This window comes from Cornus florida, unplaced genomic scaffold, assembly GCF_030987335.1.
Source record: "Cornus florida cultivar Cherokee Brave unplaced genomic scaffold, ASM3098733v1 CherokeeBrave_3.0.0_Hap2_Chr10, whole genome shotgun sequence".
Taxonomy (NCBI): Eukaryota; Viridiplantae; Streptophyta; class Magnoliopsida; order Cornales; family Cornaceae; genus Cornus; species Cornus florida.
Window position 1 is genome coordinate 95,088,421 of NW_026775580.1, and position 24,735 is coordinate 95,113,155.

The following is a 24,735-nucleotide window of genomic DNA, read 5'->3' on the forward strand; positions in this document are numbered from 1 at the left end:
CCTAAGTTTCCGTTGGGAAATGTGAGAATAGAAGATTACCAAAATTTAAAAGATTTCTAACAAAGATCTGCTTTTCATTTGCTTTCTGAATTCACACACACAGGATATAATGATGAAAAGGCGAAGAAGAGTTTTGAAAACCAATCGCAACAGTAATGGCACGACAGAGAAGCTGACGACCACCCTAGCCAATATAAACACCATTTCCACCACCAGAACGGGAGCCAGAGCCAGAGCTAGAGCCAGAGCCAGAGAGCCACCATGAACAACACGAAGACGAAGAAAGCAAGCCAACTATAATCATCGCGCTGCAATCACCACCTGAGAAAATGGGCATGTCAGCTACAGGTATAGTGAATATCGATGACGAAGACGATGATATGACACTGCTATATTATCACAATTATATCTCAGTTGAGCAGTACTCTGAGGACAGAGACCTCCATCTCGCAATCGCCGCCTCTCTCTCCTTCCCAGCACCCAATGGATCTAGAAGAAGGATCATCGACGTATCTAACGAATACCCAACTGACGACGATGATGTTAAAGTCATAGCTTCACGGACGCCCAATCCGAAGAGAAGAAAAAAGACCTTTACAATCGCCGAAACTGGGGAGTCTTCTCACTCAAATTCAAATCCTTCTGGTGATGCCGTTTATACTAGTACCTTTATGTGTGAAATCTGTGTTGAGCCAAAGTCATTCAACGAGTCATTTCGCATAATGGGTTGTTCACATTCATACTGTTCTGACTGTATGATCAAGTATGTGGCTTCTAAGCTACAAGAAAACATCACGCTGATTGGATGCCCTGTTTCGGGCTGTGAAGGGCTTTTGGAGCCCGAGCATTGCCGACCCATTTTGCCACCGGAGGTGTTTGATCGGTGGGGAAGTGCTCTCTGCGAGGCAGTGATTCTTGGGTCTGAGAAATTTTACTGCCCTTTCAAGGATTGTTCGGCGCTTTTGATCGATGACCCAGAAAATGGAGAGGTTATTATTCAATCGGAGTGTCCCTATTGCCACAGGTTGTTTTGTGCGCAGTGTAAGGTGGCTTGGCATCTGGGGATTGAGTGTGCGGATTTTCAGAAATTGAACAAGAATGAGAGAGAGAGGGAGGATATTATGTTGATGCAGCTTGCTAAGAACAAGAAGTGGATTAGGTGTCCCAAGTGCAGATTCTATGTTGAGAGATCTGAAGGCTGTCTGTTCATGCTATGCAGGTTGGTTAGTCTATCTTCTGTTTTGTCCATTTTATATGAAACTCATGTAGATGGGTTTTGAGTCTGTCAGCGAACTCAAGCAGCCTCTCCACACATACGGAGGTAAGGTTGCGTGCATCAAACCCTCCTCACATTGGCGGGAGCCTCGTGCACTGGGCTACCCCTTTAGTAAACATGAAGGCATTCCTCTTTGTTTATCTGCCTTTCATGTGGTGTCAACCTACATGTGAAGGGGGTTGCAGCAGTTTTATCTGGGCTACATGTTTTTGCTCATTAAATTGACATATGTTGTTGATGAGCTCTGCTTGCTTGCACAATGTGGTTATAATTGTATCTGGGGAGCTACTTTAAGCATTAGGATATCATGTTTACAGCTTCTTGGGGGCTGTATTTGGTGCTACTTACTTGAGCGGTTCTGATGAATTCAGTCAAAATTTTGTTATTATTAAGGAGAGATGTGTTCTAATTTTGCATAGGAAGCTTGATGGAGTATAATCTTGTTCTTAATCCTGATGTTGTTTTTTAGCTTTCTCAGATTTATATTAATTTCATATCTTCCTAGTTCCTGTGTGACACAACTGTGATATGACTTTAGCTTACAACCTATAAAAACCTTACGCTTCAATTTGTGCGAGGAAATATTTAAAGAAGGAAGGGGATGTAGGAAAGGAGGAAGGAAGGATAGTTTACAATTTCACCATTGCAAGATTACATATCAACGGAATACACCCCTTTTTTATTCTAGAAAAATGTGGGGGGAGACTTTCCTCTCCTTTTTCTTCCACTTTGGGAAGAATGAATACGGTGGCTCTGGAGGAAAAGGCCCCTCCTCTTTCTTTTCTACCAAACTATCAAAACTATATCCTTCTCACTTCCCCTTCTTTCTTTCCGCCAAACACAACATTAGCGTCTAATTGAGGTCGTTGGCAAGCATGGATCACAACTTTTTATCCAAGGACTAACTTTTGATAGAATAATTTTCATTGTTTATATTATCTTTTACCATATTTATTCACTTATTCCCCTTGTGTATGATTGCAGATGTAAATACACTTTCTGTTACAACTGCGGAAAACATATGAAATCACACTACTGTGACAATTGCAAGCACTAAGTCCTCCTAGATACTCATGTGATCTCATCCCCAGGGTAAATGTAGAAATACTAGTGCACATTGTGGTGCATTTTTTTGATAAGTAGTGCACAATGTGGTGCATTTTTTTGATAAGTAGTGCACGATGTGGTGCATTTTTTTTCGTAACTAGTGCACAATGTGGTGCATTTTTTTTGTAAGTATTGCACAATGTGGTGCATCAAATGGAAATATTGGTAGCTTATATATTAGACAATTATTGAAGATCAAATCAGAATGGAAACTACATCTGGAATGTTAGTATCGTCTTGGAGGCAGTTCAAATGTGATTTGTGCGAAAAATGGCATACTTGAAATGCATTTATTTCTCTTCTGACCTGATCCTTGATTAATTATTGAAAGAGTACAATTATTGTCATATTTAATCTTCTGCCAGCATCCCATTTGTGGAGTAAAATTGCACCGTCTTCATAAATGAAATTATAAAGGATCAAAATCTACTTGAGCCTTTACCCTAGTGAAATGTCATCTCTTTTTGTGGCTCAGGATGAAAAGAGAAATGTCTTGCTAGTTACGGTGGTGGTCTTGTGTGAGTACGGGTGTGGACTTCTAAATGATTGAGGTAGATCCCTTATTTACCTTTGCCCTCGAATTTTTTGCCTCTAAGCTTTTGCAAAAATGTAATAGCATAAATTTCCGAAAGAGAAATGTAATAGCATAAAGTAATGCATATATGGTGTTTCCACGTTTGGTAGACTGAATAGCTTTTCATCCCCATGAAATGTCAAGCTTTATTCATGCCACTCTATAAGACATGATATTGCATATCTGAAATGATCTTGTCAGGTAATCTATTTTTTTTTTTTTTTTTAAAGATTGTTAGTCATCTAGAAAGCATAATTCTTCAGTCATCTGGCCATTTAATGGTGTTGTTGGTTGATGGATGTGGCATGAAGACTGAAGAAGAGAGGAATGGAAATCACAAGGTCAGTTAATGCATGCTCATGGCATGTGCCAACACCTCTAGAGTGGTATGAGTCTAAGCTCCATTGTGATGAGAAACAGCATGTACTGCATTCCAATGACCTGGGTCTAGCCACTGTATAAAAATTCTCAACTAGAGGATTTGACTCTGTTTTGTTTTTCTCCTAATTGCTCGAGCTGGTCTGTCTTTATTTCCTTAAGTATATATGGTTTTTGAGTTTTGAGCGTCTCACATTTAATTTTATATTGCCACGTGCAGTTTATATCTCAGCGTTGCTTCAGTCTTGGTGTTGAGTGTCTTGTGGAAAAATTAAAGGGTAATTTGGTTAGCCACATTTTGTAGGTCATATTTTGAATGGTAGTCTAGTTTAATCTTTACCACAGTGGATATAGTTTGTTAGTACTGGTAGAACGAACAGCTACTCAAAGTCGGTGATAGGAAGGAAAAGTAGGTATGGTGAGTAGATGAACATATCAATGGTTCTGTAGATGTAGAAATTTCAAGAATTCTCCCAGAATTCCTATATAAAGTCAGTACTCCTTATTAGTAAGAGGTTGGTTTAGCAAAATCAGTTATGAGGGTCCAATGGCAACTCTTATTAGCAAAAAAGGTTCAAATTAATCCTTCTATTTAGCAATACTTCGTAGTCTTCCTTGTTAAATCAACTATACGAAAGAGAAGGATTGACTTCTGTTGATCCGGTGGTATGGATTGGTGCGCTTTAGCCTCATCTCAGCTTGATGCTCCTCCAAAACCAGAAGAAACAGCTTCTGGAAAACGGTTGCAGGCATCCTCCAAAGGAGGATCAGCCGTCATTACATTTAGTCATTGTTTCCTTGATTCAAGCTACCTACATACATTATACATTATGTAGGTATTTCAAGCCCTTCCTTTGGCGTTAATGCTAATGAGCTCGTTTTGATATATGTTAGTTCATCTTGTGAACTTCAGTAGCTTTGCAATGAGCTTGAGGAAAATTAGATATGCTATTTTTTGTTTCTTCAGTTTATTACTATTTATGATCATATTTTTTGTCATCATCATTAGCAGCCACGAGTTAAACTGCTACGTTCCACAAGTTAAATTTCTACACTTAGAATTGTGACTAAACATTGAGAGTAGTGATTATTACTTGCCTTGAGGAATTGAGTTTAGTTCGGGGTAAGCTTGTTTGTGGTTCACATGGCAGATTTTGGCTTAGTTTGAAGAAATGAAAATGGTATCGGTAACTTTGTGTTGGGAAATACTTTCCCCAGTCCATAGGTCTGTGGAACAAGCTGAAAATATATGTTGTTCTAGATTGAAACAGGTGCAATTTTGGTAGTGTCACTGGGAAGAACACTATATAGGTAAAATCTATGCTCCTGTAAACATTTTTCTCTTCAACCATCACAGAGCCAAAAGCTAATGTTTTTGGCTTAAAACCTAATGTTAGAATTTTGTGGGAAAAAGCGTCCCTACTTTGATCCACATTTATTTTTAGTGAGTGATTTTATGTCTATGCTACATATTATGTTGTTTGGTTCAAATTAAAATTTGTAGATTGATCAGTTTAAATGACTAATTAGCGATTTTTTTTTACATTTTGGTTTGTGATCAGACTTGGTCCTTGGCTACTCCTTGCTACATAGTTCTTTAAAATTCGATCTGAATCTAAAGAGATAGTGAACATTTAATTTGCACCAAAATATATATATATATATCTATTAACCCGTTGTAATTGTATGGTATTTGGTTTTGTTTGGGTTCATATGAAATACAATCAACTTTGGGCAGAAAAGGTATGGGTTGCACGCATGATCAAACGTGGTACGAGTTATGAAGGAATGGAAAAAGAAGGCCCATTTTGACCCAACAGTGAAAGTCCACGCAAGACGTCCAAACCAAAAAGGCCCATTCCTCTATACTTTATTTTTTTTTTTTTCTCTCTTTATTACATTTAACTCTATATCCGCAATTAAATATTAGCAGCACACATTGAGAAAATGTGTAAAAACAGTTTTACATTTTTTTTTTTTTTTTTTTAATTTCTTACGGAAAATGGTGCCTTAACATCACCAAACATGCAACCTGAAGTTAGAGAAGGTTATGTTTTAGCAATAAATAAATATTATAGCCGTCTAGTGACTAGTCCACATTTAGATGGTGTGTGTGTGTGTATATATCATTGTATCCATCGTTTCATTTTCCTTTGAATTGTCCGAAATTAGATTCCGCCGCGTCCATCGATCATTCCCATGTGCTTCCCTCCATTTCACCAGTAACCCCCCTCTCTCTCTCTCATCCTTCATTTTTGATCAGTAGTCAGTGGAAAATATGCGCGGTTTAGCACTGAAAGAAGGTATGACCTCTTACTACCACTTCGCTCCACTAATTGACTTTCAACTCTGATCCCTGTGTAGACTTCATCAATTGCATGTCTCTGTCATATATATATATATATATATATATATGTTTATAGATGATGATACACTTAATAACTAAACAATAACGATTTACACTCGCATATATAACACTAATAGGTGTATGTACATATACCTATGCATGTATGTATCTGGATTCATTAGTTACGCAATTAAGTATTGAAATATCATATGATCATTTATATATGCATATATATATATATATATATATATATATATATATATATATATTTATTTATTTATTTATATTATATATGTTGCAACAACCTTTATTTGGTGATCAGATGACTCATAAATTGATTTCTATAATTCTAATCATAAATAAACTGCAAGAACTTGTGATAGTACTGCACTTAATGTTAATTGTATACACCTATGTTTCGCGGCACCAAATCGGCGCCTTCAATTCCAAATCCAAAATACCAAATGACATGATAATTGGATTAATAATGCAAATCTAAATATCATACTTTTAATTTTGTGGGAGCCTGATATACACTGTTGAGTCCAATTTCTAATAGCTTAAACTTTTGGAGCAATTAGTGGTCTAACATGGTATTTATTGGGGAGTTGGTGGTTCAAGCGTACATGTATGAACCTGGATCCCACGCGCGTGCCACTTCATCCTTCACGGCATTCTATGCTCATTACATCGTTTATGCAACAATTACACTACATCGCGTATGCAACAACAACTTTTTTATGTATGTGTTGCACTACGACGTAATGTGTTACACTAACAATCTAGATCCCGTCCAAATGAGGGGGATCCAGATTCGTACGTGTATGAATTTGTTCCCAATTTGGTGTGCAAGTTTGCACTTGTTCTAATCTTTTGCCTCGCCATGTGCAAGATGTGGAGTTTGACATGCATGGTTAAACTCAGTCTCTAACAAATATGCATAGACCTCACCTCAAGCTTTTGGGTCAATTAGCAGTCTTATTATATGATTCCAAAGATTTGGTTCTAGGAGTGTCGTAAATTATGGTATCTGGCCTTCTCTGTATTTGTTACCCAATATGGTGTGCAAGTTTGCGCCTTGTTTTGTTCTTGCTTTGATTTGTTTGCCTCGTCACGTGCATGACAGGGTTGCCAGTGAGGGGGAGTGTTAGAGCTTAATATACATTGTTGGGTCCATTTTCTTACAACTTAAGCTTTCGGAGCAATTGGCATTTTAACACTTGTGTATGGTGGGTTTGATTCTTTCAAATTTTAACGGCTCTCTACCCCTCTGTGTTTTTTTTTAAAGCCTTTTCTTTTTCTTTCTCCTATATTGGAGTTGATCGAAGCTAGTTGATCACAACTTCGAATCTGGTTTTGAAGAATATGGGAGCCTTTTGAGAAAAAAAAGAAAAAGAATATAAAAAGTATATCTATTCATAAAATTTAGGCATGACAAAAAGGTTTTACATCTAATTATAAATTTATAAGTTCTGATTCTAATTCAGCTCGATAAAAAGTAATTTTTCATGAATTGTACATGCAGTGATCTGTCCTTCACCCTCTATACTTGGAACAAAAACCTCGTCAGTTCAGAAGTCTTCTTCGCCGGCGTTACAAATACAAAGCTCTCCAGCTCACATGTCTTCTTCACCGGCCTTATTCTTTTTCCTTGGTGGGATAATTGTGCTCCTAATACTTGTGATCCTCTTATTTGTCTTTCGGAAAATTATCAAACCAGCAGAGTTGAAACAGTTTGTACTGAAAACTAAAAAGCGGCCAGGTAAGGAACTGGCTTATGTGTGAGAATTGATCAGAAAACCAACTTTTATTACACCACATTATATTATCTAGCTTCTCTCTTATTCTACTGCAGCAGCAACTGATCTTTTTAGCGGGAATCTACGAACAATAAGCTACTTTAACTACCAGACACTAAAGAAGGCAACTAAGAACTTCCACAACAATAATCTCCTGGGAAGAGGTGGATTCGGGCCAGTGTATCGGGTATTAATACTGAATAATCCAAGTTCTTTGATGAAGTTTACATTTTATTTTTGTACTCAGCCATTTACATGTTAGATATGTGTTCGAAATCATACTTTAACTATAAGATTTTGGATGACTCGATCAATGACTGTGGAGGATCAATTATGGTCTTCATATTAAAAGTTGAAACTAATTAATTCAGCATTTTATCAGTCGATATTGTAGGAGGGTAAAAGTATTTTTTTCATGATTAGGTCCATTTCATTGTTTTACATTAATAAGGATACTATAATTTTTTTTTTTTTTTTTCTTTCCATAGGGGAAGTTGGAAGATGGGAGGATGGTTGCAGTGAAGAAACTATCTCTTGACATGTCCCAGCAAGGAGAATCGGAATTCCTTGCAGAGGTGAGGATGATCACCAGCATACAACACAAGAACCTGGTTCGCCTTCTCGGATGTTGCTCAGATGGAGCTCAAAGGTTGCTTGTGTATGAATACATGGAGAATAGGAGTTTGGACCTCATAGTACACGGTATCATTATTATTTCAAAGTTTCAGCCAAAGTACTCTCTAGAGTTAATTTTTTTTTTTACTTGGATTAAGTACTATAAATCTCACATGATGCAGGGAAAAGTGATCGGTTCCTGAATTGGAACGCCCGATTCCAAATTATTCTTGGCATTGCTCGAGGATTGCAATACCTTCATGAGGATTCACACCTCAGGATTGTTCACAGAGATATCAAAGCTAGTAATATTCTTCTCGATGACAAGTTTCAACCGAGGATTGGAGATTTCGGCCTAGCCAGATTCTTTCCTGAAGATCAAGCTTATCTCAGCACTACATTTGCAGGAACTTTGTAAGTCTTTTTCCTGATAGTCTTTTCATATGAAGTGAATGGTTTTTGCAAAATCAGCTAAGCAGACTACTAATGCAGTTTCGATTTAATTCTTCATAACAAAAATAAATTCAATTTTTTTTTTTTTTTTTTTTGTTTTATGACAGAAGTTATAAAACCAGCCTCTGAAATTTTTGAACATTTATTTATTAAAAAAAAAAGGTTGTTTAACACCTCAAGACAATTAGCAATTCATGTGGTGATGAATCTAGAAAAGGAAACCACCTTCTTTGATAAAATGTGACAGTAAAACCTCCAAAACTGTAAAAATCTTCAAATGTTTTTGAATATTCATTTTTCATGCTGGCATAAAATGTGTTCCAAACTGAAGTTGAAGAATATGCTATAGTTCAGACAAAGGTGCTTTTGAATGATATAATCTGGAATGGTTTACTCTAAGCAATTTTTCATAATTCTGGATTTTATTACTTGTTTTAAGGTCATCTGATCATAATTTCCTTTTCATTTTACCTTCTTCCCAGAGGTTATACAGCACCTGAGTATGCCATTAGAGGGGAATTATCGGAAAAGGCTGACATATATAGTTTTGGAGTTCTTCTTCTTGAAATTATCGGCTGCAGGAGAAACACAGATCTTACTTTGGAAGCTGAAAGACAATACCTCCCCGAATATGTATGTCTTTTACCTTCTCAGAAAACTTCATATATAGATTTTTTTTTTTTTTTTTTCCCGTCTTAGGTAGAGTGTAATTGTCAATGATTTTTTGTTAATTTTGTTGTATTAGGCATGGAAGTTGTATGAGAGGTCAAAGGTGATTGATTTGGTTGATCCAAAAATGCAAGAAGATGGATTTGTGGAGAGAGATGTTTTGCAAGCAATTCATGTGGCCTTGTTATGCCTTCAGCCCCACGCGAACCTACGACCACCCATGTCGGAGATTGTAGCTATATTAACATGCAAGGCAGAAATGGTTGGAACGCCAATGAGACCGGCTTTCTTGGATCGAAGGGGAAGGAGGGATGAGAAACTGTCTTGGGATACAATATCAGAGGCTTTCCCTTCTCAGAGTGAATCTCTTTCAATTCCTCAATCTTCAATCTAATTTTAAGGATTTTGATTTCATACTATGGATCTTCCAGAACGATAAAGCATTTATAATTTTGTGATATGATGCTTGGGTATGTACGGTTTTTTTTTAAAAAAAAATAAATAAATAAAAAATTGTAGAATTAGTTTTAAGTTTTCAAATTTAATCCCTTTTTGGATATTGAGGAGATATGTAAGCATGTAAAGGAAGTAAGAAGCAAGAAGGTAAATTGTGCCATCAGTGGTTGCAGTTGCCTCAGGAGAACTGTGTGTGTGTGTGTGTTTTATGCTGCTACAAGACATTGATTTCCGATTTGCAAGTTAAATATAATCTTATTTGTTAGTATATCATTTGTTTGAGGAGAAATATTTCGGAAGTTAGCATCTAAATTCATTCAACTTTTGAATTACTTGTCATTATTTTTGTTTGAGTTATGTATTTAATCCTAAACAAACATCTGTTCTCTCGACTTTATATGGCAGATTACATGGCAAACAATGGGGGAGAAGTGGATAAAATATTTGTTAAATAAATTTGAAATGACATTATTGTCCCCGGAAATAATTTTATATATTTGCGATATATTAGTAAAATGATGATGGTACCATTTTCTCTTCCCATCTCTTCCATTCTTTCTATCAAACCGAGATTTGCATGTTGAAGCAGCACTAGGGTTGAGGTAGCTCGTAGTCAGAAGATTATAATGAGGCATATAGTTCTACTTTTTCTTCAAAGAGTCGAACATAGGTGAGAAATCATAGCCATCTGATCCGGACAGTCACAAGACACACAAGCAAAAATATTGAAACTACCACATTTATTTGTGTGAATACATGATTGATGTGTGAATACATGATTGATTGAGATCGATAGTCCCAGGTTACCAGGCCGAGAAAGCCCGGCAACCACTCCCCTATGTGCCAATTGCTAGGGCATCCAGGGACCCTAGCCCGGCTCAGCCGGAGAGGCCTAGCCTGATCTGAGAAGTGCTAATTCGGTTTGGATAGACTTCATTCAAGAACGCGAACCATGTAAAAAATTTTCAACACAGTGGTGCTCAAAAATTAGCTTTGACAGTTTTGAGAATTTAGTCCAGTATCGAATCCACTCTCCCTAAAAGCTTTCACAAACAAAACTAATTTACAAACATGGTATCATTGTAACTCAGTCATTGATTAGGGTGTGTTACTCAAAATGCCATCATACCAGATTTATAGGTAAATTGAAAACCAAATTCACAATACCATTGAACTCAGACACACAGGTTCTTCACAGAAAAACAGCAAAATGTAAAACCAAAATTCATATAAACATTTAATAAAGGGAACCTCAATTTCCATGAAAATCAACTTTATTGCCAACTAAAATAGTCATTTTATTGTTCTGTTGAACTCAATGTGAAGTCGAATGGAGGGAAGCATAGAAAATATCACAAGCATTTGCTGCTAGCAAACCTCAAGAAATAGGCTTCAATATAAACATCTTGCATGCATGACCATTCATGGTGGCTGTCAAGTGCCCGACAAATTGTTTCTTCAATGTTTTGTGCTGCATGAGATGACCACAAGTAGAAGTTACATTATGAGATATATGATTCCACGCAAGTGCCATTTTATCAAGAACACTTGTGTAATGAACAATAACAAAAGAGAGAGACTCAGACTATCCCAAGGCTAGTGGTAAGTTATAAAAATTACCAGCCAAAGATCTCTTGCTTCCACAACACTGTTGGGAGGAATCCCAATATCATCCCAGCGGGCTGTAATGTTAATACGATGAGGACCTCGGTTTTGAAGGACTACAGCTACTCTATAGCCCGAAAGGGGACCAGCCCAAACCTGGTAAAAGAAAATGCAGATTGTATATTTTGCTCTGCAAATCATTCATAAAGGAGCAAGCTACAATGTATAACGAGACGATGTTAGTAAATTTACCTCCTGGTCGCCTTCCATCCTAACCTTTTTCCCTTGAACGCCTAGGGCATCTATTTAAAAATGATCATGAAGTTAACTATTCAGAGAACCACAGTTGGATTTTTACCATTTTAATTTTATAAAAAAAAGGAACTCAAATTTATGGAGTTCTGCATTTGATAGATGTAGTTACCTTGATTTACAGCAATCACCTCACTATTGGAAATAATTTGCATTGTCTCTTTTGTTGCATTTCTCACATCACAACCAATGAGAAGTGGAGCCTGCAATTAAATAAAAAGAGAGAGGGGAGCCTTAGATTACAGGAACATGGTTTGTTAAACCAAAGTGTAAAGCCCTCCACAATACCTTGGAAATGGCCCATAGACTAAAATGGGAAATATATTCATCTTTGGTCATCCCTCCATTTCCAACCTCAAGCATGTCAGGATCTGTTCAAATCGATTCAGAGGGCATTTGTCTCATATGATGATAACAATGTATTCTTGCTACAAATTGTGCATGTACGGGATTTATGGGAAATTTCTTACCATTCCATCCACCGGGCCTTGCAAGTTCAGCATAAACATCATTCATGTCTATTCTAGAGGTCATACTGTTTTAGAATGAAGAGGTTGAAATGATGAGTTTAGAAGACTACATTAAATACAAATATAAACTTCAAAAAAGCATATAACTTTCCCATGTATGATGAAAGCGTTGTATACAAATATAAACTTCAAAAAAGCATAAAATACTACCTCTCCCATGTATCAGCAATGTCACCAGTAGTTCTCCAGCTATTTCCTATTTTAGCTCCCCATAATGCTGGGTGCAAGTCTCCCCTAATACATATACAAAACAGATAGAAAAGTATGTCAAACCAAGAAATGCACATAACTGAGTTTATTGAGATCCGACAAGAAAAACATAAATACAGAATAATAGAATCACCATTCACATAGTGAGAAGAAGATGGGACGGCCTGCTTTCATTAGAGCCCGGGTCATCACAGGGTATCTACATAATGTAAAAAAGTAGAAAATAATTTTATCACAAAATACTAAAAAGTTGAAACATTTAACTGCAGAACAAATTGATGATATTTAAGGATTAGGGCAGAAATGATTTAATTACCGAACAGTTGGCTTTGACCCATCATTAAAACAATTGTCATACTTCAAATAATCGATACCCTGTAATGTAGGTGTGTTACTTCACAGCTAGACCAGATAGTAATAAAAAATGATGAATTTCTAATTCTTGTACATTGGTTTATAAACAAAGTTACTACTATAGAATCTATTCATAACAGCAAATCACTATAAATCATACCCATGAAGCAAAGGTTTTAGCATCTTGTTCCTCGTGACCGAGTGAACCAGGCATTGTTTGGCTACAAGTAAAATAACTGCAAAAAAAGTAGAGCTTAAAGACATGCATCACTCAGTTCAAATGATGAATTAAACAAACACTGTATGTTTAGAGTTATGTTACCCTGCATCTGAGTAAATTCCTAGCTTAAGGCCCTTGTTGTGGACATAATCAGCAAGAGCTTTGATGCCGGAAGGGAATGTAGATTTCTTAGGCACTAGATTACCCTGAGAATTCAAATCCCATTTCAGAATTTATACATACAAAATTATGAGACACAAAAAATTATGACAATTCCCCAAAAAGAAAATAACACAAGAACAGGCAAACCTTGTCGTCACGAGCAATTTCTGCCCAGCAATCATCTAAAGAAGCAAAATACATGTTTATTAGCTACTGGTGTTCTTGATAATGATAATTAAAAGGAAAACAAAAATAGGGAAAAGAAGAAAAGAAAGAAATAAAAGAGAAGAAGATTAGAGTATATACCTATGTTGACATACTTATATCCAAGCTTAGCAAGACCAGTTGAAACCAGAGCATCAGCTGTGGGACAAAGAAATACAAATTTAAACAAATAACTATAGTAACTTTAGTAACAATAAAACTAATAATAACTATAACATTAACAATAATAATAATAGTTGGGGTGACCAAAAAGTAACTAAATTACCTGTTTCTTTGATCATTTTCTCATCAATCTTGCAGCTGAAGTGATTCCAACTATTCCACCTAAAGTAAAAATACAACATCTTGACTTAAATAACAAACCCAAAAAATTAAATACTAGCAATGTTAAAGGAGGAACTAGGAAACAAATTACAAGGCAAATCAAAGGAAAAAAAAAAAAAAAAGTGTATGTAAACAAGATACAAATAAAATTTTAAACCAGTCGCAGTGAGGCAGTGATGTTTTGTGTACAGAGTACACACAGATATACGTATGTATATTGTATAGACACTATAGAGAGAAAAGCATACACACAGAGATATATAAAATTTACCCCATTGGAGGAGTGTTGGCAAGACCATTGGCCAGCAGATCTCGTCTGATGAGTGGATCCAAGTCTCTCACTGTGGTTGATGAAACACATCCTATCAGTAATAATAGCCCACAAAATACGAAATTTATGAACGCTCTCTCCATTTTTTTTTCCTTCCCCAATCTACTTGTTTCTTCTCCTCACCAATCCTCTCTCTATATATAGTGTATTCCTGTGTGTGACTGTGTGTTGGGTAAAATAAGTCCACTCTTGTATCGTGATTCTTAATCTAGTAGATTCTAGACAGAGATAATATATTTGTCGGCATTTATAATTGTGCTACCCTTCAAAGTGTTCAGAGCCTTTTAAATTTAAAATACTAGGAGTACAATCTTATTTGAATGACTGATAAAGGATAAGTCTTCGTTCATCCAACTTTAGATTGGACCTAAATATTCTTCTTCGGTATTACTGCTTTTCTTCAAAAACTTATCCTTTGAGTATTTTTTTCCTTCTCCACACTACAGCTGGTACTTATCTATTTTTTTCTTTCCTTAAAAAGACTAGTCCATATCCACGGCGGCTGAATATATATATATATATATATATATATATATTTCTTTTAGATTTTGATCAATTATATATGGTTAAATTGTTGAAGGTTTTATTATTTTGACTTCCTCGGAACAATAAAAAAGTGAGTTATAATATATTATAGTATTAGAGTATGTCCAGCTATATGTTAAAATATTCTTTTATGTAAAATATACGTTGTTTTAGAAATCTTTTACAAAATCACATTAACATAATTCCATTAACAATGATGTTGTTATTCATAATTTTTATATAAATTTATCCTGGCACATCAGATTTACACACGCATATAAATATACACACACAACAGTTAGAGATGCTCTTAGATTTTATACGGTGGTGAGAAGGCAAAATTATCATTTTATTCGACTAATATGTCAAATCTTAGAGTATCTTTGTGTAAATTTATCCTAACACATTAGATTTATACAAATATATATACACACACACACAATGATTGAAAATGCTCTTATATTTTATCCTAAAAGATTCTCCACAAATTTTTAATTCAAAATTTTCTAAAACCTTAAATATTGATGAATAATGAAGAATACGTAATTGATCCACACAAAATAAATAAATAAATAAAACCTACTGATACTTTTGCAAATAAATATTTGAAATGACCAAAAACTATCTAATCTATTGTAAATTTGCAAATGAGGCCTTTTCATTTATTTCTCAATAACAAATTAGTTCCTTTTTCACAACTTATCAAGTCAATAAAATCTGTCATGAAAGCCATACATATTTTAAGAATCTTGTTATGTATTTTTTTTTTTTTCAAAATAAAAATATTATATTAGAAATTATTGGGGTGAAAAGGTGTACTTTTTGACCGACGAGGAGCAACTCTGAACTATGCCAAATAATACGTATAATAATTTATTTGAAATTAAATATTAGAGATGAAGTACGAATGGGTGGACCATACAAATTTTGAGCACGTGGTGGCAGCAGGCAGCTTTCAATTTGAGCAAGTCGATTTCGTAGGGAAATCCAATTCAGACTTGGAACTCCATACACATTCAAAATTATTGATTTGGTTTGTATTATTATAGCACCAACCCAAAAAGACCAAGTGACATCACACTCTACGTAATAGTCCTTCCGTGGACCCCTAACCAAGACAAGAAATTAAAGAAAAGTTTTACCACATGTTTTTGAATGGAGTGTGTTTTTTTCAACTTTTTGTCATCTTATTCTTATTATTATTATTTATATCAAATAACATGCATATATTGTCTCCATCTTTTATGGAGTATCTATTGTATGGTGAAAACATTACTCTTCAATCTAATATCATTTGTATATATATTATTGGTAAATTGAATTAAATTTTCATAAAATTTATCCCATTTACATACAAGTAGACCTTAAACATTTATTACTTTTACTTCTTTAAAATTCATTCGCCAACTTTTTTAAAATTCATTCGCGACTATTAAAAAGTAACTTTAAGTATAAAAAATTAATAATATCCTTATATTAAAATAATATATTATGTTACATTTTATACAAGAGAATGCTAAATTTGTCATTTTTTAAACTTGGTCAACGGATTTATTTAAAAAAAAAACGATAGAGATATTATTGAGCACAAGGGCCAAAGTCTCTGTAATTTACCCTATGTTATATCAATTTTTTTTTTTTTTTGTCATCTATGTTGTATCATTCCAGTACCTGCTAAATGGTTGCGAATATATCATTATGGTCTCATTCTATATATATATATATATATATATATCTATATATATTCTACAGCTTCATCAAACATGTTCCACATTTCAAAACCATCACACCTGAGAACATGAAACAATGTTTAGTGGAACAAGTTGACCTTGCCCTACAAAATTAACACTATACACTAATTGACTTGCCACCTTAGACAATTATATCTTGCATGAATTGGGTTTTCAAAACCGTCTGATGAATGCCCAGGTACATGATAGAAGCAAAACTTTGATACCATAATAAATGCTATTTACTCTATAAGTTCAAACTTTATAGACAACGAATCTGACAATATATATGTATATATATATATATATATATCTCAAGCTTCAATTTCCTTCCACATTACGACCCATCTTTACATGTGACAAGGCAAACAAACCAAATCGAGTGCAAAACTGTACACCAAACAGGAGACCAAATGCATGTATAGAGACTTAAATATCAGAAAACCTCCAAGAACCAAATAACTATATCGACCGCACTATAAAAAGCACACTATAATAATTCTTTTCCTTGATTGATTTCCTCAGAAACATTTTCTTTTTCAAAAACCATGATACCAACCAAACCAAGACAACCCTATGTGGTTTGGCGTTTCTCCTTGTTATGAATTAGGCGTTTCTCACAGTGCTAGAAGATTTCAGGACCATGAATGAAAGTAAAACAAATGGTAACACAAACACACACACAAATGAGAATCTTTGCTATCCCTCCCTACGTAAACCTACTACCCATATGAATGTTGGAACTTAGAATCAATGTTGATTTCCAATTTATTACAGCACACATAAATAACCCCAGCCGCACAGATGCCGTCTATTTTTACACACAGCACACTACTAACAGAACTCACTTAGAAAGCACACAGCAGAACTTAAGAATGAGGAAGGAAAGACGTCATTCAGAATTTATAAGATGAGAGTACACCCAATTAACTAATAATAAGCAGCCGAAAAAAACAGTAAATAAGTAGTACTTCCTCATAGAATCAAACTTTTTTGTTAGGTTGATGATAAGATTTGAAAATTCATGATGTCCTTATTAGTGTCAGGAGAAAACTTGAAAGGGACTAAAGTTCAACCTGATTTTGTACTAAAAATACGAGGATCTGTTCTTATTTCGATTGCAGGGCATGTAAATATATCCTTCGTAACCTTTAAAAGGTAAACATGGTTATGAGCAACCAATTCTAAAGGTCTCCCGAAACATAGTTCAAGGAAAGTGGAAAAATAATAGAATCCAAACAGTCAGTCCGTGAATTTAAGAATGATAAAGATAACAGAAGCACAATGGGAAGCTGGTGTAGGCATGCTTCATAATTTACCTCACTTTACTATGCAGATCTTAATAACTGAGGAACCTCCAATTCGATGAAGTGCTACAACAGAATCTCCAGGCTGGCACAGCCCTCTCTGTGTTGCCGACTTCAATGCAGCTTCCAGGATCACCTCAGTGGACTCTGAATCAGTGGCCTTTGCAGATCCTTCCGCAAGAAGTGGAATCAAGCCCCTGTAAATCAGGCTATGCCTTGCTGGTGTCTCGTCACTGCAGGCCCAATCAAACGAGTCTGTTGTTAGGACTGGAACTACCACTGACACAATTGGAACAGCTGGTCTGTACTTGGCGAGTAACTTGGCCGTGGTGCCACCTCGTGTCAGCACGACAATGAGTTTTGCTCTAGCCTTGTTAGCTGCTCGGACAGCTGAGGATGCAAGGCTCTCCAATGGACTCATTGGAAGTGGAGTTGACTTTATCATCCCCTTAAAGATAGCCCCATAGTCAACCGAGGATTCTGCCTCAATACAAATTCGAGCCATGATTTTAACAGCAAGCTCCGGATAGGCCCCAGCTGCACTCTCCCCGCTAAGCATGACACAATCAGTGCCTTCCAGGACAGCATTAGCTACATCAGTTGCCTCAGCACGGGTGGGCCGGGGAGACTTGATCATGGATTCAAGCATCTGAGTAGCAGTTACCACAGGCTTGCCAACAAGATTGCACTTGTATATCATCATTTTCTGTGCAAGGAAAATCTTCTCAACTGGAATTTCCATCCCAAGATCACCACGGGCAACCATGAATGAGTCAGTCTCTCGCAATATTTCATCAAAGTTGATAACTCCCTCTTGGTTCTCAACCTTAAAAGCTCCAACAAACAAAAGTTATTACAAGACCAACAGATACTGAACACTTGAAAACAAAAAAAAAAAAAATTAATTCAGAACTGCATAAAATGAGGGAAATATGCCTGTGACATTCCGAATTTTCACAAACCCGGATGTGTCAATGTGACCCGAAAGTTGATCCGATAACGGATCTGGAATGCAGAAGCAAAAACAGAAAACAAAGTCTCTAGGGATATACAACATCCCTAAGACGCCAGAGTAACTTTCCATTAAGTCACAGAACCCGATGAAAATGAAAACGAAAGCAAAAGACTGAAAATAGATCAAGTGTGCCCCCAAGGGCAAAATAGTCATTTTCCATGAAAACAAAGTCTGGAGGGATGTAGGACATCCCTAAGACACAAACATGACTTCCCATGAAGTCACGGAACTTAAAAGAAAACAAAATGCGGAAGCGACATTTTAAAAAGGGACAAGTTTAGCCCTAGGGGCAAAATGATAATTTCCAGAAAGTTATGGGTGCTACCGAGCACACCATTGGATAGACAACGAAAAATTAACGAAGTTAGACTCAAGAATCACTTGATTCGGAGTCTGGATGAATGAGAAAGGCCGCGACAAAAAACGGTGTCGAGGCGGCCAAGGTGCCCACATGCGCGCCGCGCGCGCAACGCAGAAAAAGAAAAAAATAGAAAGAAAGAAAGAGATGCAAGATAGATTCACACAAACACATGCACCACCATACGCACAATTGAACACTGAAAGGGATTGGCATACCTTTGACATCAATAGTATATGCTTGGAATGGGGCCCAAGGACCTTGCGGACATTAACAAGATCAGAGCCCTTGCGCACAAATGAGAGAGCAATCATATCAATATTGTTAGGAACACCCCATCCCAGGATATCTTCCTTATCCTTCTGTGTGAGCGTGGGAAGATCCACCACCACACCAGGAAGATTTACATTCTTCCTCTCACCCAAAGTAGCAGTGTTCTCACAACGACATCTCACTGTTCCAGAAGCTGAATCACATGATAATACGGTTAGGGTGATTGTGCCATCTGCACACAAGATGGTATTTCCAGCCTTCAAGTCCACAGCCAATTTTTTGTAGCTCATGGAGATCATTTTCTCATCCCCTTTTATACTGTAATCAGTGGTTATAGTGATCTCCTGGCCTTCCTTGAGTTGAATAGGTTTTTCATCCTTAAGAAAACCAGTCCGAATCTCAGGTCCCTGCAATAGAAAAAGTACATATGGCACACCACTTCAACTTTTTGTAGTAATATAAGTTTGGCAAAAAATCCAATCCTTAAACAGGTTTTAACTGGTAAGTCATGCTCAGAGATAGCAGAACTTAGAACTGATAAGAAGACATCATACATAACAATGCATCACATGCCCATCCATATCTCTAGCTGCTTTATTATGCTAGTGACAGAGGAAAATGAGAAGTTTCCAGAAGTCAAAGCAAGAAAACTTACCCTATAGGATAAACAGAGATTTGTTTTTATAGCATGCTTTTTCTAACATCAGATGGCATCCAACTCAACTGCACTAGACAAAGATTATAGTTTATTGGTCCTACATAGAGATGAATGGCACAAGGGAGCACTGTAACGCACTCTGTGGAGCATCACAGACATATATAGAATTTGTGGCCCACAATATTTTTTTTATTAACGAGAGAGAGAGCGAGAGAGAGTCGATAAAATAAACCTTCATTCTTACATTTGGGCCTACAATGAGCCTGATTGAAACATATTGCTCAAAACAAACCAAGAATTAATAGATTTTACCATGCTAAAAACTCCAAGTTCGCACAAGAAACCAAAGGTAATCATTTGGCAGACAACTTGTGATTCTTTTCCTCAAAAAAATACATATAGTTCTTTAATTTCTTTTTTTATTTTAGTAGTTAAGCTGCTTGCCAGTACACTTCAGAAACCAAGGACAGCAAATAGACTTCAAACTGAGGTGTACTATAATTCTATAAAAATTTTGAAGACAACCTGTGATTGTTATCCTCAATAAAATAAAAATGATATAGTTCTTTATTTTATTTTTTTCATTTAAATTAATAGATGCTTGGGAGTACATTTCAGAAACTAAGCACAGTAAGATAGATTTTAGAAGCAGGTTTGCTGAGATTCTATTACTTTACATCCTCGACATAAAATGGACCAGAAGACACTACATGGGAACCTGAAAATACTTTCTATTCTACAAAACCTTAAGAACTATGTAGCTGACATGTCAATTGCAGTATTTAATTAATGACAAAAGCCAAAATTATAATAGACCAGAATTATGGGAAAGCTAATAACATATATAAGATAATTCTCATCTTTCAATATCAACGGCAAAAACTCTCTCCAACATAATTAAAAACCAAGAAAGCTTTACTAAGGACTGGAAAAGAAAGACAGGTATTCTAAGAACAAAGAATACCGTACTGTGAAAATTGATATAGCTCTTGAACTTCATAAAAAATAATAATAATAATAATAATAAAATAAAAGGGCTAGTCCAATGGACAAGGCCTCTACCATTGCAAGGTCTGAGGAGGGTTAGATACGCAGCCTTACATCCGCATGTTGAGAGGCTAATTTCTGTTTCAAACTCGTGACCTTCAAGTCACAATGGAACAACTGTACCCTTATGCCAAGGCTCACCCTCGGCTTTTGAAATTCATAACCCATAAAAAGTTAAAAGGATATTAGATAGAAATGGGTAAGATAAAATGTCATTCTATGCAATCTAACTTCCTCAAGTTAGCAAGTTACATGCTAGCAAGGACACAAGATGAGGGCTAGCCCAATGACTCTCGCTATTGCAGAGTCTGAGGAGGGTCAGGTGTACATAGCCTTACCTCCGCATGCGGAGAGGCTTTTTTCTGTTTTAAACTTGTGACCTCCAGGTCACAATGGACCAACCTTACAGCCCTGCCTTCTTTACAAGATAACGAGGCCTAAATCCTTATAGTCATTGATGACATTCTGTTGCAGCTGATAAGAGAGAAGAAAAATAATTTAGAACAAGAAGATGCAACCAAGAGAAGATGGAGGGAAAAGAAGAAGAAAAGTTATGCTCTATAATTTTATCGAAGATATAAAACATATTTCAAAATTTACTTTTTTCTTCCAACAACCATATACTAAATTTTTATCAGCTGCAACTTCAACAAGAAGTGCAAATATGACAATCATACAAATTTTAAATCAAAAGCAACTTACTAAACACAAGATACTATTAAATATAAATATGAGCAGTTGAAGAAGAAGTCTTCCATCCCTCAATTTCAGGACAACTCATAGTCTCCAACTAGGACAACTTGGCATCCACATATATGGCTGCAACTTTGGCATTACATCCTCCTTCTCAGGTGAAAACGAACTTGTCTACGAGTTAAATCCAATTCTCTACCATTTCCCAACAAGCTTTCGATATTAAAATTATTATCACAAAAATTTGGAGGGAGCTCAATCCTGTATGCATTATCATTGATCTTTTCAAGAACTCGGCATAAGCCAATCTTTGTCTCCTTGAAAGTGTTAAAATCGGAGGAAAATCACTCTTTTTCCAAATAAATCCACACAAGATCACCTTTATTGAAAACCTTCACTTGGCGATAGTGTCAGCGGCTTCCTTGTACTTCTCATTACTTTCTTTATAATCTTTCACAAATTTTGACAAAATGAGAAAATTACTACCCTCTCGTGAAGACTTGGGAGCTTTTTCGTCCTTACTTGATATAAGCACAACTTTCTGCTCCTCTATTGCAAAAGTGTGGTGTCATACATCTAACATGGTCATATAATATTGTCAATATCTTCCTGGGAATGTGTTGGTAGAACTTGTGTCTAGCTTTTTAGAAAGTCTCATCACCAAAAGCATTGAGTTCTACTTTCTCTTTGTTTTCGAGTATTTGAGTGTCTTTTGAGTCAAGAAGTCAATATGTCCAAGCCTCATGAAGGATTTTCTGAAAGGTAAGTGGCCATTGAAACAACCAAAAGCTGGAGGGCTTTCTGGACATGGAAGAAGGGTGGATTAAGTAAAAATTGGTCTTTAAAAGTCCATGATTTTGTTATTTGAGGCCCCTAAGTCCACCTATGTGTAGTTTTCCCATTAATTTATTCTCCAAGTAAATCCTCAAATTGATTTTAAAGGAAATTGCAACCAGCTGACTGAAACAAAAGACAAAAAGGAAAAATAATCAACAAAATAGTTTTTATCAATTCTGTTCATCTAATCCCAAATTGCAAACAGCTGGTTGTGACAACTGTGCTCATCAAATGTGTAAAATGTAAATGTGTATGCAGATATACAATATATATAAATATATATTAAAAGAATAAAATATGAAGAAAAAAAAAAAAAAAACACAGATAGAAGTATTATAAGGAGAGCACATTAAGAAATAATTGAACAAAGACCAAGTTGAACAGAATACTGAAATCTGACCTTTGTATCAAGCATGACAGCACACAAGATTTGAGTGTTATGCATTGCAGTTCTGAGATTGTTCAAGGTCTCCTGATGGTATTCATGGGTTCCGTGTGAGAAGTTGAACCTGGCCACATTCATCCCCGCCCTTAGAAGCTTCTCAATCATTGGCACAGACCGAGAAGCTGGGCCCAAGGTGCACACAATCTTCGTCTTTGGGACACGGCCGTCGTTCGGAAGTTCTTTCAATATCCCCTCAATATCGATGTTTGCCATCTTAGTCAATCAATAATCTACCTCTCTTGTCTTTATGCTTTTAGATGATAATATGAGAGACACCAGAAGAACTTCTCCCCTGCAAAGGTAGAATGTACATTAAAATCAACCCCATAAATGGATGATTGTCAGTCAATAAACTCAGTATACAACTAATGAATCCACGATACCATATGCTCTATTCTTTTCTCTGTTTGGGGAGGTGAAGAACATACCACTTAAGCCAAGGCTTTGGTGATATCATATGCTCTATTTGGTTGCTGATTAATGCTTTCTTTTTTCTTTTCTATTTTTCCAAAATGCCATTTTTATTCAACAACAAAAGACAGCTTACAAACCACAGGACCATCCACATCACATGGGGATTTTTACAATCAACAAACAGAACCCAAATAAGGTCGTTGATTATTAATGTTTTTATCAAGCCCCAAAACTCCAAAAGACTATTAAACTCTTCCACGTATTTTTGTCATATATTTTTGTTGGCTTAGTTTATTTCCATGAGAAATTAACTTCTACAGAACTTTTAAAATAATTAAAAAAAAACACATAGACAATATATATATACACACACAGATATATGTAGCAAGATAGAAAAATTAAAACAAAATAAAGGGGACAAAAAAAAAGTGTTTAGTCTCCAAAGAGGGCAAGAGAGTGAAGACAAAACAAAACACTGATAAAAAATTGTTAGGTAGAGAAAAATAAAACAAAATAAAGAAAAATCAGACAAAACAAAAGATCCATCAAAATTTGTTAATTTTTTTTTCAATTTATTATTATTTTTTAGTTATTTTGTAATTTGTCATTCTATTTGTCCCGAGAAACAAACAACGGAGGATCATAAGGATTTCAGGATTGGATTCACATATAAAATTGGAACGTGTCCTGACAATTTGTTGAAGAATGTGGATTGAACACAGATCAAAATTGTAAAAATAAAAAAATAATTAAGATCGAAATCACAGAATTACATATGCAAATGTACATATCTGTACATAATCAGACTAGAAGATAAGAAGTAGCTTCAACAACATCAACAAATCCGCAGGTCAAAATTGAAAGAAGAATTTGATGATGATGATGAAATCATAAGAAGACTTGCAAACAATCTATCATTTGATTGATTTAATTTTACAATTAGAAGAAATAGAAGAGAAGTAGTATATGATTCACTTTAAACAAAATACACTTACGAAACACAGATGTTGCTTCAATGCTGCTGCAGCTTGCTCCACAATCTATAATCCCTCTCTCTCTTCGTTATAATGTATGTATGGCAGGATGACATGATCCTCACCGGTGCAGTAGCTTTCAACTGGATCATCAGCTGCAAGCGGGCTCCACCGATGAAGTGGAATTATGCCCTTTTCCACAACCAACAGCGGTGTGCATAAAATATGCAACTAATATTATGATATATTTATTAATGTCAAATTTGTTGCTTAGTTTTTGTAGAAGACAAAATTTATGAAAAAATGTTTGGTAATAAATTCATTAATATAATTTTTTTTTTTTTCATGATTATTATTATTAATTTTTTTTTTTTATTAATTGACCAATCATGAGAAGCACCTCACGCTTTTTTCTCTTTTTCCTTCTTTCCTTTTTTTTTTTTTTTTTTCTTGTTACTAATGCCAAACATAGCTTTATTTTAAAAACAAATGTAACATCTGTACATATATTA

General features: G+C 35.5%; 4 protein-coding genes across 5 annotated transcripts; 2 read left to right on the plus strand and 2 right to left on the minus strand.

Annotated features, from left to right (window-relative positions):
• Positions 1-329: 329 nt before the first annotated feature.
• On the plus strand, positions 330-3,639 carry LOC132278164 (probable E3 ubiquitin-protein ligase ARI3). Its single transcript, XM_059779975.1, has 4 exons — positions 330-1,219; positions 1,270-1,321; positions 3,188-3,298; positions 3,556-3,639. The coding sequence occupies exons 1-4, from the start codon at positions 330-332 to the stop codon at positions 3,637-3,639; spliced, it is 1,137 nt and encodes a 378-aa protein (XP_059635958.1).
• Positions 3,640-4,003: 364 nt separating this feature from the next.
• On the plus strand, positions 4,004-9,685 carry LOC132278165 (cold-responsive protein kinase 1-like). The gene is made up of 7 exons (XM_059779976.1): positions 4,004-4,127; positions 7,208-7,444; positions 7,538-7,668; positions 7,970-8,183; positions 8,279-8,510; positions 9,032-9,182; positions 9,295-9,685. The coding sequence occupies exons 1-7, from the start codon at positions 4,004-4,006 to the stop codon at positions 9,610-9,612; spliced, it is 1,407 nt and encodes a 468-aa protein (XP_059635959.1). The 3' UTR covers positions 9,613-9,685.
• Positions 9,686-10,807: 1,122 nt separating this feature from the next.
• LOC132276049 (alpha-galactosidase 1-like) lies at positions 10,808-14,310 on the minus strand. Its single transcript, XM_059777299.1, has 15 exons — positions 13,888-14,310; positions 13,558-13,616; positions 13,374-13,430; positions 13,215-13,249; positions 13,008-13,111; positions 12,846-12,921; positions 12,648-12,706; positions 12,465-12,530; positions 12,272-12,355; positions 12,062-12,126; positions 11,880-11,962; positions 11,704-11,794; positions 11,532-11,581; positions 11,295-11,435; positions 10,808-11,145 (listed from the first exon to the last, which is right to left on the minus strand). The coding sequence occupies exons 1-15, from the start codon at positions 14,028-14,030 to the stop codon at positions 11,053-11,055; spliced, it is 1,206 nt and encodes a 401-aa protein (XP_059633282.1). The 5' UTR covers positions 14,031-14,310; the 3' UTR covers positions 10,808-11,052.
• Positions 14,311-17,282: 2,972 nt separating this feature from the next.
• Positions 17,283-24,375, minus strand: LOC132276050 (pyruvate kinase, cytosolic isozyme-like). 2 transcript variants are annotated; one of them, XM_059777300.1, is made up of 4 exons: positions 24,245-24,375; positions 22,791-23,127; positions 19,101-19,562; positions 17,283-18,335 (listed from the first exon to the last, which is right to left on the minus strand). In XM_059777300.1, exons 2-4 carry the CDS (start codon positions 23,046-23,048, stop codon positions 17,523-17,525), a joined length of 1,533 nt encoding a protein of 510 aa, XP_059633283.1. In that variant the 5' UTR covers positions 23,049-23,127; positions 24,245-24,375; the 3' UTR covers positions 17,283-17,522. The 2 variants fall into 2 exon arrangements, with proteins under 2 accessions (XP_059633283.1, XP_059633284.1); XM_059777301.1 differs by lacking the exon at positions 24,245-24,375 and adding an exon at positions 23,219-23,560.
• Between the last annotated feature and the right edge of the window lie 360 nt (positions 24,376-24,735).